A 21,108-nucleotide genomic window follows, 5' to 3' on the forward strand; every position below is an offset into this window, starting at 1 on the left:
AAATCAATTAGTTTTTTTGTACTGTTAAACATTAAAGAGCTACGCGCATTCATTGGCCTTTCAAGAGAGCAGGATTCTAAAAATATCTAATGTGCAGTGCATCGATTTTTATCGTTCGAACCCAAAGGTGTCATCGTTTGACATGTGTATAGGGGCTAATTCTGGGTGATATGACACAGAGGAATGTGCTTTCTGGGGTGGATTGTTTATATTGAGTGAGTACTTTTTTTATTCTTGCATTCTTAGAAATGTATATTTTTGCAAACTGCAGACTAATCAAACCGAGTTCAACAATTCTAGACAGCCTTGTTTTGTTCAGCTGGGTGTAACCATATCAAAAAGATATCTCACATTAGAAGAAGCTATAGGATATTTAGAAACTCTTCCAGATTCCGAATTAGAGGATGTAGATACATGGAATTACGTGCTAATGAAAATGAACATCATGGATGAAGATGATATTGTTGAAAATGATCTAGCATCAAGAATAGCAACTGATGTATGTGAAATGCTAGGTAATTTTTCAACAACGAGGATTAGGTGTTAGAAAAACTCCTGAAATTTGTTCTTCAAAAGATGTAGGGCAGAAAAAAAGGACCAAAACGTAAGTGTAACACTAAAGGTTTAAGAAAAGGCAAAACAGCTGGATTCCATTGGAAAAGATTTGCCATATGACCATTATAGCACGTTGGATAATTCATTCAGAGTGGCGAGAAGTGGATCGTATTTTGCATTTGAAATTCCGAAGAGAACTGACAATGAGCATTTTATGAACGAAGGAGGGTTTAATTACTTATCCAGATTCACGTTGTCAACTGAAAAAAAGATGTCAGGTCATTTGATGACCATTATATTGTGTCTGCGACGCGAGGACGATATGCGGTTTGCCAAAAATGTATATAAATGCTACCAATGTGATAAACGGGTCCGTCAAATATATATGTTTTCTTTCTTTCATCACAGACATTAGAAAAAATTTTCAATTTTCTGCACTCATTTTTATGTTAAAAAAGCCAGTATGTGTTACAAATTTGAATTTGTAGTAGAAAATAAAAAAATTTCGTGTGATAACTGTACTCCAGAAATAAATAATCGTGAGAATATAGGTGATACCACTTTCCGCTCTCCCCAAGTGCCAATGTTCCATAAATGGAACATTGGCACTTTGGTATTTTTTCTTTAACAAAGAAAAAAAATTTTTTCTTCAAATTTCAAAGTTGATCTATCTATAGGCATCCAAAAGGACCTCGAATTCCAAATTTTAAAACAATAAGTGACTTTGTTCATAGTTCGGCCTTTAAACGGTTAAACTCTTAAATACAAATGAAAAGTCACAATTAATTAAGAAATTAATTTTAACTTGAGCACTCATGCTGGGCCTTGGAAATCCAGTAACTTTGAAATATCACCATTAAGAAAAGCCTTAAAATGAAATGTGTACTCTCCAGAGTTGCTGAGTTGAAGGTCGTCCTCAATGAAACGATTAGTTTTGTCAGAAATTTTTGATCCCTCCTAGGGATAAAAATTGATCTCCCTCTGGTCATATAGACATGGCATGAAAATCAGTGTTTGGTGAATTCTTTTGACTGTTTCGTTTATATACAATTATTTATTTGCAACACATAATATATTTACATCATAGAAACAAATACATGAGACATGTGCATCTGTGAGTGGCATAACATAAACATAAAAATACCTAGAGCCAGACGACTTTGATTCATGGTTTTTATGCCATTACCACCCGGAGAAATTAAATGATAATTATATCCTGGCGAGACACCACAGTGCCATCATGCGGGAAGCACTACACATGCTTCATTTTATCACTTTTTGAGCTGGTTGCTTGTGCAGTCAAAAAGGCTCATAATTTAATTTAGGCCAAGATTACACTATAACTGTTTTATAGTGGCTGATTTTATTTATTTATGGTGGTTGATTATATCGTTTCATTATTATATTAATATTTAATTAATATAATTACTATTATATTATACTGTTTTACAGTATAATCACCCACCACATTGGGCTTTTTGCCTGTTATGGCCTTTGTATTTGTAACTGGATGAAGTATCCAGTGATGAAGAGCTGATTAATGAAAATGAAAATTTTTCCGACAAACATATCAATGATCACAACTGAAATGGCATCTGATCAGGACAATAATAATTAGATTGAAGTTTTTTTCTTCTTTTTTTTTTTGGAAAATCAGGTTGTTATTTTATTTCTGTACTTTTGTGAACATGAAAACCTCGATTAATGTTTTTATAACTTACATCCATCAACCTTTTGAAATAATGATTCCTATATACAGCTCAAGAAAAATTAAATAGGCTTCTTAGGTCCGGTGTGAGTGCTGGTGTTTGTCAGAGTGAGCATGAGTGCTTGCGGGTTAAATATTTAATATATGATAGTTAAAAAAAAAATATATTTAAAAAATAGAAATGAAAGTTAAATCACTCTATTAGTTGTGCTTAAACTTGCATCACGAGTGTCATCTGTAAGTGATGTAATGCCAGATGTTGCACTGGATCTTTGATGTGCAATGCGCCGGAACCGTTGAGCAAGCAATGAATGAAAATCCTGTGCTATTTTCTCTACAAATAGATAAAAAATTATAAAATTCCTCTTATTTCCTTATTATATCTACCGTACTAATTTATAAAAACATTTTTTAAGCCAGGTTTTTTTTACAGTATATACATGTGTTTGAAAGTATAATTATTTTTTTAAACATAGACAAAAGTTATCAAATTGTTGGCATCTTTTACATTTCCAATTCTTTTCTAACTCACATTAAAACAAGATCATAGTTTGAATATAGATTTTAATTATAAATAAAATACAGTGTACATACAGAATGCTGATATGAAGATCTTATATCATTGTTGCCAAGTTATTTGTACATCCTATACAAATCATAAGTTTGATTGCCGAATGTTTACTGAACAAGCAATCTAACTTGATTGGTGATGAAGTTTACCTTGTGGCTTCTTGAAGTCAATTTTCATTACTGTCACACTACAGTCAGCTCCCATATTCGTGTGGTTTCCATATTCACGGTTTTGTTTTCCTTTATTGGAATTTTTTTTTTGCAACTCAGAAATCGTCACTTATGTGTTTTGTTTATAAAATTTGAGTTGTGCATGTTTAGGATGGCTTGCTAATGACATTACTGTTATCACTAGAGCCATGGCAGCTCCCAAGAGAGAAACAGTCACCTCGGATTGGATTAATCTTTGGCCACAATGTGTGCTAAAGGACACACACAACCATTTCTACAGAGCCATGTGAAGAGTCTATAAAAGACATTGTCACGTTACAAAACAGGTGGGTGGAGAAGGGTTCAATGATATGCATATAGAAGAAGTCAAACAGCTAATTAACAGCAATTCAGAGATATTGACAGAGGAGGAATTGATGCAGTTGACTGCTCATGAAACTAAAGCAGTACCAAATGAATAAGATCAACATAAAGAAGTAGAAGATAAGTTCACCATGAGTAATATAGCGGAAGGGCTTCGCACATTCAAATCAGCAATAGATTGTTTTCATGACATAGATCCCTCTATGGTACGCTCTTCACATGTAGAAAAATAGGTAGAGGAAGCCTTGTCATCATATTCCAACATACTTAATGGTATGAAGAAACTGGAAACAGAAATCACAATTGTTCTTTCAGAAAACATTGCCAACAATCGCTGCACCCTCTTTTACATACCCTTATATCTCTGTTTTCTCATGCTGTTAAATAAATGAGGTACACAAGAAAAAAAACTATGGTTTCAGTTATTCATGGATTTCCCGTATTCGCATCACCCCCAGAACGTAACCCCTGCAAATATGGAAGGGGGCCGACTGTACTTCAAAATGCTTTATCTTTTAAAAGGGCTCAAAACATTTTCTATCTTTCCCTATTCTAAATGAACAGCAGGATATCATACTTTGCTTTGTGTGGATAAACATTTTCCAGAATGTAAAATCACATGTAGAACTGTTTAGATGAAGGCAAGTCTTTGAAGTTGATGACAATTTTGTTTCACATCAACATCTTCCCAAGCTCATAAGGGGACATCAATGCTTCTGTAGTATCATGATACCTGATTTTAGTATCATGATACCAATGCTAAAATACTTGCTTTTTGTTCATACTTTCCTCATAAATTTTCATAAAAATTAAATGTAATTGTATTTTAATGTACTAATTTTTAAAACAGAATCTTCAAATTTAATGAAAGGAAAAAGCAGCACCATTTTGATATTTTAGAATTTAGTCTATTTTCTACAAATTTTTTAGCTACTGTTCAGGACGAGCATTCGGGCGATTAGACTCACAATAGGGAACTTGACTGCAGTCATCTTATCATTATTTCTGTTGTACCTCTGTGCCAGGAAAGATTCTAACAAGGGCAAAGGGCAAATAAAGTATCAACCTCACAACATCTCGGATCATCTTTTGGTATATCATGCAAGTATCTTCTCAATCTGGAATGCCATGCTCAGAAGACAGAAAAGCAAATTAAAGGCATACTCGGGGCTACCACGCAAAAAATTAGAAAAAGTAGGAAAAAAACAGGACTAAAAAGTAGGACAGGGTGGGTACCCCTGTTAGACATTATAATCATAGTGATAGATAGAAATAATTTGTGATAATTTCCCTGCTCAATTCAACCGTAACCGTTAGCGATAAGTTGGGATCACTACGCTGTTTGTTGGTTTGTAAATTGCCTATAGCAATAGGAATTTGGTACGATTCACTGATGGCTACATCACCTCCATTTACTGCCCTAATTTGAATACTTGCCTTCAACGGTTTCAATTTACCCTCTGAATTTATTTTAACAAAAAGATCTGGAGAAATGAGTGAAACCGATGCTCCTGAATCTATCAATGCAAGAAAATCATGGCCATTTGAATTGACTTCCACAGCTGGCAAAAAAAATTTAGGACCAAAATTTTAATTTAGGGGAGATTGCACAGTTGGCCCAACATGACTATTTAATTTTGGCACCTCCCTTGCCAGTTTAAATTTTGTCTGTTTCCTCTATGGTTTCTATGGTTTCCTTAAGTGTTGTGTGCAAAATGAACTCTCCGACCTTGTGTGATTGATTGCCCTGTGTACTCTCTTGTTTTCTCCACCAATCTGCTTGTACATGTCCGACACAGCCACAAAAAAAGCATGTGATGTGTGATCACGGTGTGTGTGTTTGACTGTTTCTCTGTGTATACGTGTTAATTTGTTGTGAGCTCAGATTGTGTACTTGCATGGTGAGCTCTCGTATCTGGTCGCTCAATTGAGACATGATGTCTCCTTGTGACTCTTCACTACTCTGCAGTGAGCTCACGTAAAGTTTGTTGTTTGCCTCCTCGGTTAGTGCGTCAGTTACAGCTTGGCCAAAATTTGGAGGGGCTCTGCTAATCACATGGCGTTGTATGTTGGGTCTAAGCCCAGCAACAAAACGAGCCTGCAGTAGCCTGTCGTTGGCTGCTGTGACCTCTGGAGAAATGGCGGCTGTGTTTTGGAAACAAGTCAGTGACTTAGAAAAGGCTGGAATTGTATCGAAATCTCAATCACAATATAACACCCTCTTGTGCACCAAACAGTGTAGTGTTCCCAACTTATCGCTTACGGTTACGGTTGAATTGAGCAGGGAAATAATTATCACAAATTGTTTCCATCTATCATACCTTCCCCCTTTGTAAAACTTGCCACTGAGGAATGACAAAGTTTCAACTAAATTTACCAGTTCATTATGCTTTGTAATGTCCCCAAGTGTTCATAATGTCCCATTCTGTCCACCGCTTTGCATGCTGGTGTGCGTCTTCTGGTGCCACTTGGCCTGGTTGACGATACCTCAATGAACGATGAAGCCTGTTCTTTTTGTCCAGCAGCACACCCAGTACTTTTTGTCAAGCAACGCACTAAGTGGCGCCTAGTTCTTGACTTTCGTAGGCTGAATGAAATCACAGTAACACAAGAATTTGCCATTCCCACATTAGATGACATTTTACACGAGATATCTGGTTCAAATTATTTTTCAGCATTGGACATGAAATCTGCTTTTAATCAGATACCTCTTCACCCCGATGATAGACACAAAACAGCGTTCTCTACACCTGGCGGTGACAAATATGAATTTAATAGGTTGTGTTGTGGATTGGAAAATTCACCCAAGACTTTTCAGTCTATTGCTAAGGAAGTTCTTGGTGATTTGTTACACAACGGTGCACTTGTATACATAAATGATATAATTTTGTTCACTAAGACTATTGACGAACACTTGGTGTTATTAGAAAAGGTACTTCAGAGATTTGAAGTTGTTCGTCTGAAATTCAATCACGAAAAATGTCAGTTTCTCACAAAATCTTGTAAATTTCTTGGGTACATAGTTACTCCTCAGGGTATGATGATAGATAAAGATAAGACTGTGTCCATTAATGAATTTCCTGTCCCCAATGATCAAAAACAACACACCTCTCCTGGCGGCCACTCCTTCCCTCTCCACACTTACCACCTGTACACTATTGCTTGTTGTACAGATTTGCCAAAATTTTGATCTATATTCAATTTGGAGAGACAATGCATGTGACTATACCAGAACAATCGAGTAGAGAGAGAGTGACGCCAGAACAAATAATACACATTCACAAAATTCAAACATATACATCAATACCACAAATGCCATTATCAACAACTCAAAATTCCTGTGAATTCAGAATTCAAGATCGAAAATCAAATTTTTTTTAGAGTTGGTGAATGTGTCTAATGAGTTTTTTTTTCTTCATTATTGCAGAGTGAAGCAATTGTTAATATTGAAATTTTTTCTTAAATTCTCAATTCACTGGAATTTTGAGTTGTTGATAATGGCATTTGTGGTATTGATGCATATGTTTGAATTTTGTGAATGTGTATTATTTGTTCTGGCGTCACTCTCTCTACTCGATTGTTTTGGTATAGTCACAAAATTTTGGCAAATCTGTACAGCAAGCAATAGTGTACAGATGGTAAGAGTGGAGAGGGAAGGAGTGGCCGCCAGGAAAGGTGTGTTGTTTTGTAACATATCAATATAACCAAGAATATTTTGTTTTCCTTTTTGAAACATATACACATCCATACTGGAGCAACGATGAGCTGCATCATGACCATGCCACACCAGGGTCCATTCATGGTTTGTCAGGGCCGAAGCACCTTCGCAGCACCATCATCGAGGTATTGTCATCAAGTCACCATAGCAGTACCCTTGCAGGCTTCATCGTTCATCGAGGCATCTTCGAACAGGCTAAATCGTTCATAGAGGCTTCTTTGAACAGGCTAAATCGTTCATAGAGGCTTCTTTGAACAGGCTAAATCGTTCATAGAGGCTTCTTTGAACAGGCTTCATCGTTCATCGAGGTATCGTCGACCAGGCCATGTGGCACCAGAAGACGCACACCAACATGCAAAGCGGTGGACAGAATGGGACATTATGAACACTTGGGGACATTACAAAGCATAATGAACTGGTAAATTTAGTCGAAACTTTGTCATTCCTCAGTGGCAAGTTTTCAAAAGGGGGGAAGGTATGATAGATGGAAACAATTTGTGATAATTATTTCCCTGCTCAATTCAACCGTAACCGTAAGCGATAAGTTGGGAACACTATGCTGTTTGGCGCACAAGAGGGTGTCGTTTGGCAACATAGAATGAGACCTGCAGGAAGAAGAAAAAACGCAGAGACAGAGTGACAAGAAACAGCAACAAGTGTGGACCCCCCCCCTCAGCCTGGCGGCAGTGAGTGAATAACTGATCTCTCTCTCTCTCTCTCTCTCTCTCTCATATTCTCTCTCTCTCTCTCTCTCATATCTGAATTGATATGTCTAAATTTATTTGATACACCGGCCCTTCGTATCAATAGCGTAATAAAAAGAAATCCCTAAAAAATTTTTAAAATTTATTTAACAATCTCCCTCCTCCCCCCATTATCCTATAAGATTATAAGATTGACTCAGGCCAAAGCAAAATGACAGAAATGACTTGATTACAAAAACAATTTTGGGCCAAAACAGCATACTAGCAACAACCACAAATAAACCTTTTCTGTCTCTCCTCACAATATATATTACATTCTTTTGTGAAGTCTTCCAAAGTGCAGAGTCTTACAACCCTCTTTGACAATGCACAGCAAATTATGAAGACATGTAAGATTTTTTTAAGAATAACGCTCCTTTTCACAACCGCTTTCAAAAGCACTGTGCAAATTACAAGGTCAGATGTAAATAAGACTAGGTGAACTGGATGATTTTACTGCATTATCCATCCTTTTTTTAAAGGGAATTTGTTTACATTTTACTGTTCAATACCAGTGTAATCGTTTTGACAAATGAAGCACTTTCATTTCTAGCTCTTTGCTGAACATTGTAAATATTGTTTGTCTCTTCATATCTTAAAAATACAGAAGACAATGGAATGCTATTGGGTAGCATCAAAATCACCAAACCTAGAATGGGCTTATGTATCCAACTGCTTTATTATGCAAACTGTTGTTTCACTTATATACAAAATATAGACTATAATTTTGAATGATGAATGTTGGTTACTGTCCAAGACCATAAAGTAGTAAATACAAAATTATTTTTCCCATCCAGACAGAAGTTTTAATGATTACTTTACTTGTTGAACCCTCAAATTAAGCGAATAAAAAATTAATAAACCAAATGGCCCACATACACCACCCCCCCTCCCGCCAAATAACCTTAAAAACGACACAATTTCTGCTTTGGCAGAAATCATTAATTGCAATCTACAACATTTTTAATATTTGGCAATATATCGATGATTCCCTGAATTAAAATCAATTACACACATTTTATCAATAGGATTTGGTAAAAAAGTAAGAAAAGTAAGACAAAACTGAGAAAGTAAGACATTTTATCAAAAAGTAGAATGAGTGGGAGTCCTGCATACTGTACAATAGGGTCTCAAAGCAGAATGTTTTGTATTGTTCTACAACAAGTTCTCAGTTGCCTGAAATGTTCTGCTGTAAAAATTCCCATAATAGTATGTCTTCTACTTTTCTTAAAATAGTTCCAGATTGTTCTGCAAAAAAGCAGCACTGACCATTCTGCAATGTACATCACAGATTTTGGCATATTTTGCTATGGGGCAATCAGGCTTTCTGATTTTAGCATCTTATCAGCTGCGCTTGGGAGTTTATTGAATGCTTTAATTTTTTTTAAACAAACATGTATACAGCTTTTTTAATAACACAAAATTCAGAAAAATTTACCTCTGAGCTCACAGTAAGGGCAATACCATCTGCCATCAGGTATACTGTGCAAAGGTGGTCTTAGGCATTCACAATGAAAACCAAGTTCACATTCATCACACAATAATAATGTTTCTTCATTATCTGATTCCCCACACATTTCACAATAAGTTGAATCAGACATATCAGATTCCGCCATTTCTATAAACTCTGGATTTTCAGCACCATCAACTAACATCTACAGAGCAGAAAATGACAACATTGATAACACAATTGATATTGGTGTTTTTTCTTTTATTACTAATTAGCATATGTATCAATCAGAGATAAGTTCACACAAAAAATGAGCTGACTGATATGATATATGAATCACTCAAAGTCAAAATTGTTTGAAATAGAATAACTTATCTCATCAAAAAAGTTTCACTAGTAGTATTGAATGGTGATGGTGGGGGGGGACTACAATAGCACCGAAAATTCTACGAGCCTCAATTAAACAACTTTGGTGTTATCCGAAGTACTTTTCATGAACTGATTCCAAAGTAATTCTCATGAACTTATTTTAACAAATTAAGGACAGTAACACCAAGTGTAAACCCCTTGTGCTAGAACAAAGCAGTTCACAGAATGCAATATATCATCCCCCTTATGCCAGAAACATGAATGTTCAAATTCTTGGGAAGAAAAATCATGTTTGAATGTTTACTATTGTTACTCTACAAATGTTACTTTCCTATAATGTTTTGTAACACGTTTCAATAAGAGATACGCATTCACATTATTTCTGGGCATTGGGGGAACAATATAATGATTGCATGAAAACCAGACACATCTCCACGTTAATATTCCATAGGAACTTAAGGGAGCAGAGGCACTGCAGTGCCCAAACCCCACAGTCCACCCCACAGCACAGATGACAGTCACACCATCACGTATCAGAAGGCCCCAGCAGGCAACCCCGGCACCAGACCACCCTGAAGATGAAATCCAGAGGTTCATTTACTGATCGTAAAAAAAGCTCTGAGAGTAATACAAAAGAGGACATCATTTGTAGTAGACCCTCGTTCCCATCACGAGTCCTTGGCAGATCAATCTAAGAAACAACTTGATGAAAAATTACCATAGCAGCGCTGGAAGACAGATTGGTGCATGAACTGAGGAACCCACTCAGGTTGTCTGTACTGATAGCAACTCCCACTTGGCGGTCTACCAGGGAGCACTTCCATCCAGCAGTATGCTGGAGAGGGGATGGCCCATTAATTACACTGCTCGGATTCCTGACAATGATTACAAAATCACTGCAGACGTAATTTGAACAGAAGCTGAGCCGCTGCTTAAAAGAAAACAAAACTCAAAATTAAAACAAACATATATATGCAATTGAAAATAAAAGAAGCAGTGTGGTGAGGATGGTTGGGCTGAAAAGAAACTTTTTATCGCAAAACAGCGGTTGGAGGAGTGGAGTTGAATTTGGGGGAAGCCGAGCACATCCCAGTCTGTTAGGAGTGGCTAGGGGAAGACGGAGCACTTCCTAGTTCAAAATTTGCTGTCAGAGGGAAGCGAAGCACTTCTCAGTTCAGCAAAATTTGAAGTTATGTCACTCATTCTGTAGAAGTCGTCTGGGGCAAGACTCGCACATCCCAGTTTGATGAGCAAAAGCAGAGTGACACTGTTCCAAAGCATGAAATGGATCCCCTCTGCTTGAGGGCACTTGTGAAGAGATAAGTCATACAGCACTGCACATCACAAGATCAACACTATATTTAGATGAAAAGAAGAAAATTATGTGAATTTGTTTCAAGTTGGTTGAAGAATTAATCAGGAGTCTTCAGTGAGATCTTGTAGTGGGAAGTTTGTAACACCCTGACTATCTTTACTGTCTGAGCTGTCCAAATATAATGACTACAGCACTAGACCAGAATTTCCTCAAATTGGCAATGGATCTGGGAAATGGTAGAAGCTAGATATGACATGGGATCTTATGGGTTAGCTTAACCAGAGGATGATTAGAATTAACTTTTCCTGAGGAAGGGAATCTGTGAGAAAAAAAGTTTTCCACATTAGCTTGGATAATCGGGGTCCTACTGTACCATCCAGAAACATGCAACTTGGTGGCATGCTATGGTGACTACAATCTCCAGTATAAAAGTTCTTCTCATCTTTTTGAACAGTTTGATCTCAAATCAAAATGATATATATATATGCCTATATTCAATAATTTGAATATAGGCCTATATTTTAAAAGCAAAAACAGTGTATTATAAGTAAGTAAGATAAGTAATCATATATTTTAATTATTTTTCAAAAAATACTCACTTTTCGGACAGTCTTTGAAGATCCATGTTTTTTAACTATGAGGATGCTGAATTTCTTACGATCGATAGGACATGTATTCACTTTCTGTAAGGAAAAAATTATATGTAAAAAAATAAAAAATTTTCTCATGCGAGTCTGGTTTCTTCCATATTCATTATTTCACCTCCATTGAGGAAACCACTTCTCTGTAAACTTGGTTTTCTGAGGAATAAAAGGTTGTCTTTTTAAAGAAAGAGGATTTGTTTATACTTTTAGACACATTCGATATGTTCGACAAAAACTCAAATAAAAAAAATTTCCCTCCCTCTTAACCCTTTCCGGCAAACCCTTCAAAGTTGGAATTTTGTGAAGAAAATTTGTAGACAGTCTGTTCAGGCCTAGAGGAGTACGCATGTATAATTTTGTAAAGATTGCACTTAACATTTTAATTTTGTGGGTGTGCCCAACCTTGAATTCGAGACTCGATTTTAGGCAAGCCTTGAATGTAAAAACTTATACAAAATAAAAAGATTAGTGCACAGCCAACAAAATAGCATAGAATTTTTTTTCTGAAGTCCTTTTTATTCCCAAAAAAGAAAAGTTCTTTGAAAAATAAGGGTTTTCAAAAAATAAACACAGGCCAAAAATATGGATTCGATTGTGTGGTGCTGTTATCTAGTGTTGATAAAGATGGTTCAAAGCAACCCCTAAACTAATTTTCATTTCATTTATCACTTATTTCCAGAGTTTGAAAAGGGAATTTTTGGGTGTCTGGGCACACCAAGTCTGAAAGGGAGTAGTGGAACTACACCAGAAAGATGAGTAGGAAAACTATACCTAGAAAGACGATGGTAGGGGTCTATGTATCCACCATTGGAGTAATGGTTATAGTATGAGACTCATGTACTGAAGGTTATGTGCTCGATTCAATAGGGGTCTGAGATCCCATAGCTTTTTCCAGCAGTTTTTGAGCATTCTAATAAAGCATGGTACAATATTTTTAAGACAGAATAAAGGAATTTAAAACAGTTGTAAAATGAATTATTAAAGATGGAACCATTGATCTATCCATTTATTTTTATTAATATTTTGTTTTTAAAGCATTTTGTGTGAATGTGCATCAGAATGGAGGGAACTTACGACTGTGGACGATTTTTATTTTCCTCCCTGATAGAATTGCAGTGTTTTTTACACCGCTTCTAGATTTTTAATGAGATCCATGAGTGTTGGCATATAGTAAGATTTTCTCTACAACAGAACTAATACACATTAATTTTTACACATACGTGACATTTAGTTTCAGAATTTGAATTCTTCCCATCAGTAGTTCATGATACAACTATAAGGTAATCTTGAATACAGAACCTACTTTTGAATTGAGGGGGCCTCAGACAGGACAAAAAAGCAGACATTAGAAGGCCTCCACTTAAGCCCCGTTCACATGTGCAAGATTGGGGGGTCACTGGTGATAATTACCAGCATGGCAACTTTTTTCTCCTCATAGGGAATAAAAAAGTGGGAGAGAAGCTTATCAAAAAAGCTCATCTTTCTTGGGGTGGATTGGTGGTCGCCGTGAAAACTGCTGTAAGCTCCTTCGTGAGCAAGCACTCTTGAATCAAGCACTTCCGTTCAACCTATGTAACCAGTGACGACTTCCGTAAAGAAGAGGGATATTACCGGCATAAACTAAACGTCATGTGAATGGTTTGTAGTGAAAATCCCTATTACCGGGAACTTCCCGAGATGTTTTATTGCACATGTGAAAGGGGTTATAGAAAAAAAAATCTGGTTTTTCAACAAAAATATTTTGTTTAAATTTGAAGAACCAAATAAGTGGGGCTCATTGTGTGAGAAAAATCAGATTCAGCTCGAATAGTCCCTAACCTTTCAAGAACTTTTGTTTTTTATTCAACAAATTGACTTCCTCAGTGTAACTTTCATTACTTTTATATTTTGGTACACAAGACATTTTATGGTCACTTTTGCACAAGTGACAATGTTATCATAAAGCTCTTTCTTTAAAGAGAGCCACAGAAATGTACGTCTCTCTCCCTCAATCTTTTCCATAGTGACAAGTTAACTGAAATAGCGACGAGTAAATGAGGGTTTATGATCATTGTTATCTACGAGAGTTGGAAGAGACTGAAGAAAAGAAAAATGATGACTTAACAAGGTTTTACTGTATAAAACACTTTAATCTGCATAGAAGTACGTTTTTGTTGTTTAACACATTCATCAGATTATAAAACTATTCAATAGCATTGACAATATAAGTTTTTGGCTGCTTTTGTACTGAGTTGGCTTCTTCAGTCAAAAACCTAACCTTGATCCCCTATCCCACATATTTTGAATAAACAGCTCTGTTTCATTTAGTAAATTGAACACAGGTAATCAGTATTTAGATAAAATTATATATTATCTGTTCTAGACTCTTTGTATGTCGAAATATATGTGAAATTGCAAATTATAATTATATTTTATTTTATAAATATTGTAATAAATTAGTATTTAAAAATAAAACATTTTAATATGCAAAAAAGTAAGTTTCTAATCATGTTATTGTGTTCAAAATATAATACAAAAGCATAGTTCCCAACTTTTGAAAATGAAAATTAGGGAGATTTTCGCGCTGACCCGTATTTTATACTATAACCTCTCCCTAATAAATGTAAAAGGGATTTTTCCAAATAAAATAGGGATTTTCCACTCATAAAAGCTAAAGCACAGGGAATAAAATCCTCACTCAAAAATTGAAGTTAAATAAAATAGGAATTTTGCACACATGGAAGTTAAACAATTGGGAAAAAAATTCCTATGCAAAAAACATGTGAAATTGGAGGCCAAAACTTCAATGGTGATGTAAAAATATATATATTGTGTTCCATCAGAAATGATGTGAACAAACATTCTGTGCAAATGACCCTAAAATCATCAGAAGATGAAGGAAAAAAGCATCAATTTTTGAAGAACACTGACTTTTTGTGACACTTGATGTTTTTTTGATTTAACATGGGTGATGTCAATCTTTCCACCATGACCGATGTTTATGTCCTTAACACAACTTGTACAAAAAGAGAAAGTTTGCCTTTTTCTGGAACGTTTGATGAAAGCAAATTAATCGGAATAAGCATCTTTAAAATTGATTAAATATTTTTTTGCTTATCAGTATTCATGTTTTGTGATCGCACGTACATAACTTCAACAGAAGAGGAAGTTTTGACCACATGCGTGTCACTATAATCTTCAATTATTATCCAGGACTATTAGTTGCTAAGCTATTTCCCTAAGTGATAAGACAAACAACTTTTCTTGTTACCATCAGAGGGTTTGTAAAACTTCCTTAAAAAAAAGAATTTCCCACTATTCCCCCATTTACTACACATGGCGCCATTTCGAAAGGGGAAAAAACAGGCAAAAGACTTTTTCCCCCACAAGAAATCGTTTTCAGAAGCAGGGATTCTTTTTAAATGAAGTAGGGAATGTTTAGGGACAATTAAGGATTTTTTGTGATTTTAGTAAAAATTCGGGTGATTTAAGAACTTTTCAGGAGGTTGAGAGATGAAGCTAAAATTCGGGAGACTTGGCAGCTATGCAAAAGCCTTCATTTAGTTTTTTGAAAATTTTTTATGATTTAAACCAGTTTTTGAGGCTTGCCATGTCTAAAATTTAACCCTGTCTGTGTAAGCAATGAGTTTCTTGTAAAATATTTTGGAATCCTTGATATGTCCTATGGACGAGGAAGGTTCCACGATATTTCATACACTTCTATCTGCAGCTGTTTCTTCACAATCAACAGACGGGGCATCATTAACCTCTCAGACATTTACAGAAATCAGTTGACGTTTGGGTATAGTTTCAAATTGTTTTTGTGGCTTCAATGCAATTTGATGTTTGTTTCCAGTAGCATTTCATTTTGCATCAGCTGAGGCACCATTGGAGGTATAATTTCATTCTAATTCACACAGCCACTATCAATACTGTTGCTTGCTTCACAAATGTTTAGCAAGGATAGTTTTCATTCTCCTCTGAATTCTCATTGTCACTTCTACTGCTTCTGGATTTTACTCACATAATCTTTGCCAACTTCTGAATGAATTTTCCTCTTCTGTGAATCTGAGTCATTTTCTGCTTACCATTTTTACAGCACCCATAAGCACGTGAATATTTATACTTCACAGAACAAACAACTTATTGGACAAAACGACAAAAATACTTGACAACAGAAGCTGAGACACCTGTGACCAACATCTGCAGATAACAATGAAGGTAGAAAACGTTTCACGAATGGGGATTATAATGTATTAGACACACAAAGAGACTAGTAGAACTTTGACCATACAAAAATCTATTGTGGCAATATGTTGGTGGTATTATACACATATATTTTTAAATATATGGGAGGGTTGGTGTGACCTTTTTCTGTCTTTTTATGTATATTGGTTCATATCTGTTGTTAAGAAAGATAATGAAAAAAGCATTGGTATACAATCAGAATATAATTAAAGAAAAGTCAAGAAATTCCTAAAAACTTCTGCTTCATTTTTACTTAAGATATGGGAGCAGAAAGAGCACGGAGGGTAACAGACCCTGTTTGTCTTTCTAGTGTTAATTACTGATAGTAATGTAATAGCAATTCATATTTGAAATAAAGAAGCAAAGATAAGAAATGATACAAAGTGAGCTCCAAAGTATCAAAAATGTATAAAAACTGTTCATTACCTTTGCCCATTGCTCGAGACATTCACAGCAAAAGACATGATCACAAGTTTCCGGCATTCCTAGATCTTGTCCAACAAATGTGCTTAAACAGATTGCACATTTATCACTTTGTTCACTATCACTAGAGTTGCATCCAGAAGCTGAATCTTTTGATTCTCCATCAAGTTTTTGTTTGTGCTCTGAAAAAAAAATAAAAATAAAAAAACACCATGTACATGGGTATGAATCATAAGAATGTTGTAGTTTCAATTCAAACAGGTCATTGTTTGTGTCTTTGTTACAGTCAAAGTCAGACGTCCAGTTGTGAACCAAGGATGGGATAATGTTAGAAGGTTGGGTAAAGTGTGTAGTTGCCAGCCATTTCACGAATTAGTGCCCAGTGGCAAGATGCTTGTCTTCCACTATGAAAGTTACCGGCAAGGTCGACGGGTTCAAATCCAAGCAAGAACATCAGAAACAAGTTCTTTACCTTCTGAGCCTAGAGCAATCACTGATCCATGGCGCCTTCATTTCCCACCCAACTCCACTGGTTGGAAATTGCCCTATGGAGATAACAAAGGGCCTAAAAAAAGAATACATTCTACAAGATGTGTGGAATTCAGAAATGAAATTCTATCAGGATACTGCATGGGTTGAAGAGGTGCTGTGTCGAGTTTCAACTAAATGGTCCTTAGATACACCTCAATCTGCAGGGTGCCATAAATGGTAATTTTTATTGGAAGGGAAGCTACAGGATGCAAAATAAGAAAATATCAAAATGTCATGTACAGCTGTCACACTGAGCACATTACAGATTGTAGTAGCTAATCGCGGCCACTTGCCACAGTGCTTACATAGGTTCCAAAATTTGAGGCTTTAATTTATGCATAAGCACAGTAGCCATCTGTGATACAAATTTGATACAAATCAAATCAACAAAACCAATAAGAAATTCACTTTTAACATTTAAATAAAAATACAAATACAATGCCACAACAGGCAAAACACCCAACGAGGTGACTGAGAAAAAGATGCCCATAAAAATATGGATGTCATATATTTCAAAAATATAGCAACCCAATTAAAAATGCAATTAACAAAAATTGTAAACAATATATACACATGATAAAATATTATACAATGCCCATAAAGAATACTTATGGTTGTCTTACCTTAAGTATGGATAGCTTCTCGATTTACCCCAACATGTTTATCGTATTTCTTTTTAAACGTGTCAATTGTGTCACAATTTACTACCTCCGGGGGTAAGCTATTCCCTTTATTAACAACCCTATTAGAGAAAAATTCCCTGCGACACCATAACTTAGCATTGTCCCTCACCAATCGAGACTGGTGTCCCCTTGTATTTCTATTACATTTACAATCTGTTAAAAAAATAGCAGCAGCATAATGAAAGAATAAATTACTATTTATTATTTATAACGCAGTGAGAATCAAAATAACTAGAAACATAATTAATGTTTGTAACTTCCTACCGAAAATAAGAATAAACATATTCTTATTTGTAATTAACTTTTTGATTTTTTTAGAGCTTTTATAGTTAAAAATAACATAATTAAATTTATAATAGGGTGCCTCATTCCTTGGGCCAAAGCACTATTATTACCTTATTCATGGACCATTGAGAAAAATATAATTCCAAACCCACGGATGATTCATGATTTATCTTAAAATTAATCACCAAATGAATTCCTGAATTAATGAACAAAATTTGATAAATTAAAAAGAAAAACCATTCAGTTAATATATAAAAAGACTGATTATATAAATAAATAAATGCTGAAATCAAAACATAACTTAAGTGGTCATCATAGATTAAATAAAATATCCAGGCTTTCGCATCTTTAACAACATACCATAAACATAGGCTAGTTTGGCCCATTTTTTTTTTAATTTTAAAAAATTCACTTCCTAATAAACCCTACTACTTACTACTTTTAGGTTCTGGTAACTTTTTTTATGTCAATAGGCTATCTATTTCATATTATGTATATGAAACTAAAAACATATTTTATCAACTTAAACTTGTAAAAAAAACATTTTGAGCTGTTACTCTCGTATGTGGGTAACTTTGGCTCACTTCACTTTTCCCTAATCTCAAAGCATTAAAAGAAGAGCTAGGGTATTTCAAGAGCCTGGGCTCATAATAAAATTTCAATTTTTTGAACGAAAACTTATATTTCAAATTATGCTGATCATAAAAATAACAATATTTACTTTTTTTTTTTACTTAACAATCTTATGTCTTACAAATTCACCAAAGAAGGACCTCTTTTAACAAGCTTTGGAGGCTTAGTTATTAGGAACCCACAATCACACATTTTGTGAATATGAGAAAATAGAAAATTTTAGTTCTTCCTTGACATTGAATCTTGGGATGACCTAAATTGATAGGAAAAAACATTTCTAAGTTTGTTTTTAATGGTGCTTTGAGATACTTTCAAAGTTCTTTAGCTTGCTCTTGGTTTATTTCAACAGATCTAATTGCATCTAAACAGTTTAGAAAGTGGTCATTGCTGTACTCTGCATACCTTTGACTTCCAGGCTAATCACCATCTTTCCAGTCTGGAAACACAAACTTGAAATAGGATAAACAATTAAAAAGTAAACATAATTACTTAACACATAATTATGTTTTCAATTGTACTCACAAATGACCAAGGGTTGAAAAAATACAACCTTCTTTGGCCCAATATTTTGATGAGTGGGCCAAAATAGGGCGTATTTTTGAAGTGAGCTAAATTGTCAATTAATGTTTTCAGAAAAAATTAAACAAAATTTTTATCATATTATAGCTGAAAGCATTGAATTGTGTTTCTAATTAGAAACCTACCTAACTTGACAAAGCATTACAACCTTCACAGTTGAAAATATGTGTGTGAGAGACGAAAAACCATGTGCAATCACATCATATAAAACCACCACTGTTGCTTTATAGTTGGTTGTTCATGAACTATCCGATACAATCAGTTGCCTTGCTTAGTACTACTTCTTGTTTCAAAAATTTTTTCTAAAGTAATTAGTGTGTTTTATTATTTTATCGTTTTGGTCCAAAAAAGGGTCCCAAGGCGAAAGTAAGTAGGGAAATCATTGGTTATGAGTAGAGCCACTACCTCCTATATACAAAGCCCCTGGACACGTCACTAGCTGACGTGGTCACGTGACTATCCGAAGGCCGATGACCGAGGGAAGGAAGAAACCAGCTATGGCGATGCTGTGTGATATTTCGGATACCGCGTGGTTATGAAGAAAATTTGAATCAATCTTTAATTCCAGAGTAAGTATATTTTGCATTTTTCGTTAAATTAATGGTTTAAGCTTGCATATTTTTAAATGAATTTCAGACAACAACACGGTTACTTGTTTAAAATATTACTTGTTTTTGTAAGTACTGTACTACTTGCAATAGGCCTACCTTGAGGAGTTTCCTGCCTTTTAACGTGGTGAAAAAGTAAAGTCTGGTAGAAATATCGTTAAAAATATCATTTAACCATAGATTTATTTTAAATTTACTATACATATTTTTGATTATATATGCTATCCTGTGACAGGACAAAGCTTCAAATATCTCTAATACTTAATATTTTTTAAAACTTTCAAAAAAAAGAATGCATTAATATTAAAAAATAATTTTTTTTAGAACCCAAAGTATTTATGAATGGATCTCATCTAAAAATAGATTCCTATATTTCTTGAATATCAAATATTTCTAATTCTTTAATTCGTAGAAATTAAAAATATTGCTGGATTATTTTGAATGACTTGAAACATAAAACATTTTCACAACATAAAATTTTGAAGTAACAAAATAAATCATATATAGGCAAAACTGTCATTTCAACTTTTTCGGGGGGGGGGGGGGGGCAAAGAACATGTACTCAATGAATATATATATATTTGTATATATACATGTGTATTTTTCAAAGCCAAGGGGAGGCAAGCGCCCCACAATGATCCCCCTGTATATAGGCCTATAATAAATAATATACATATATAAAATATAAAATAAAATCTATGACATATATAACAAAAAATAAATGAAATAATATAATAAATATACATAAGTTCTATAAAAATTTTATGAATATTTCTACATTATAAAAATTGGGATATTATATACGAGCAAAATATCAAAATTTTTCATGGCTACATCATTACCTATCCATGATACTTTTATGAATAGTTACTATGCTTTTAATTTCTATTGAAGTTTTATACACTTCTATCCTGCCTCTGAAAATTCTTTCACACAGTTCAGGTTAAGAACCTCTGCTGTAAGCCATGACTTGCAATGAAAATAAATTGTTCATGCATTTTAAGATTCACAACATTCCATAATTTCTAATTTAAAATGTGAAATTTAATTTTTTTTCAATCTTTCCATTTCATGCAGAATAACAACATGCCTTTCAAGTGTTGTGTTACCAACTGCAAGGGCAATTATGAAACTGGGCCTAAGGTTTCAGTATTCTGGTTTCCAAAAGAAGAGAATCTGAAAAGGAAATGGATCAAAGCCATACCGCGAAAGGATTTCGAACCAACCTCAAGTTCCAGAGTAAGTACTGTTTCTGGTGGTATTTATATATCATAAAGTTGTTCTATTCAAAGGTATAGGCCTGAGGACAGAGACTCTTTGAAATTTTGTATTAGTTAGTTGCATGATATTTCATCTTTTCATACATCCTTAAAAACATTGTTAGAACTGATATTTATAGCTTTTACAATTCACAATATTTCACAAATTCTTATTCCAAAGTTAAAATTAAATTTTTCCTTAATTTGCTTCAGAAATTATTTCTTGGTAGTCAGATTTCTTCGAATAACATTAAAGATATGGTAAATTTTTAAT

The 21,108-nt window shown here is 34.6% G+C and overlaps 1 protein-coding gene across 8 annotated transcripts in view; it reads right to left on the minus strand.

Annotated features, from left to right (window-relative positions):
- LOC149086576 (uncharacterized) overlaps positions 1–21,108 on the minus strand; it is a 79,807-nt gene that overhangs the window by 44,171 nt on the left and 14,528 nt on the right. For all 8 annotated transcript variants that reach the window (XM_089230939.1, XM_089230932.1, XM_089230940.1 and 5 more), the window contains 4 exons: positions 16,260–16,438; positions 11,562–11,645; positions 9,267–9,483; positions 2,461–2,597 (listed from right to left, as the gene is read on the minus strand). In XM_089230939.1, coding sequence (XP_089087065.1) covers positions 2,461–2,597; positions 9,267–9,483; positions 11,562–11,645; positions 16,260–16,438 — 617 coding nt within the window. The remainder of the gene's footprint in view (positions 1–2,460; positions 2,598–9,266; positions 9,484–11,561; positions 11,646–16,259; positions 16,439–21,108) is intronic.

This window comes from Pholcus phalangioides, unplaced genomic scaffold (assembly GCF_987345545.1).
Source record: "Pholcus phalangioides strain wild (caught in Gottingen) unplaced genomic scaffold, Ppha-v1.0 ptg000004l_1, whole genome shotgun sequence".
Taxonomy (NCBI): domain Eukaryota; kingdom Metazoa; phylum Arthropoda; class Arachnida; order Araneae; family Pholcidae; genus Pholcus; species Pholcus phalangioides.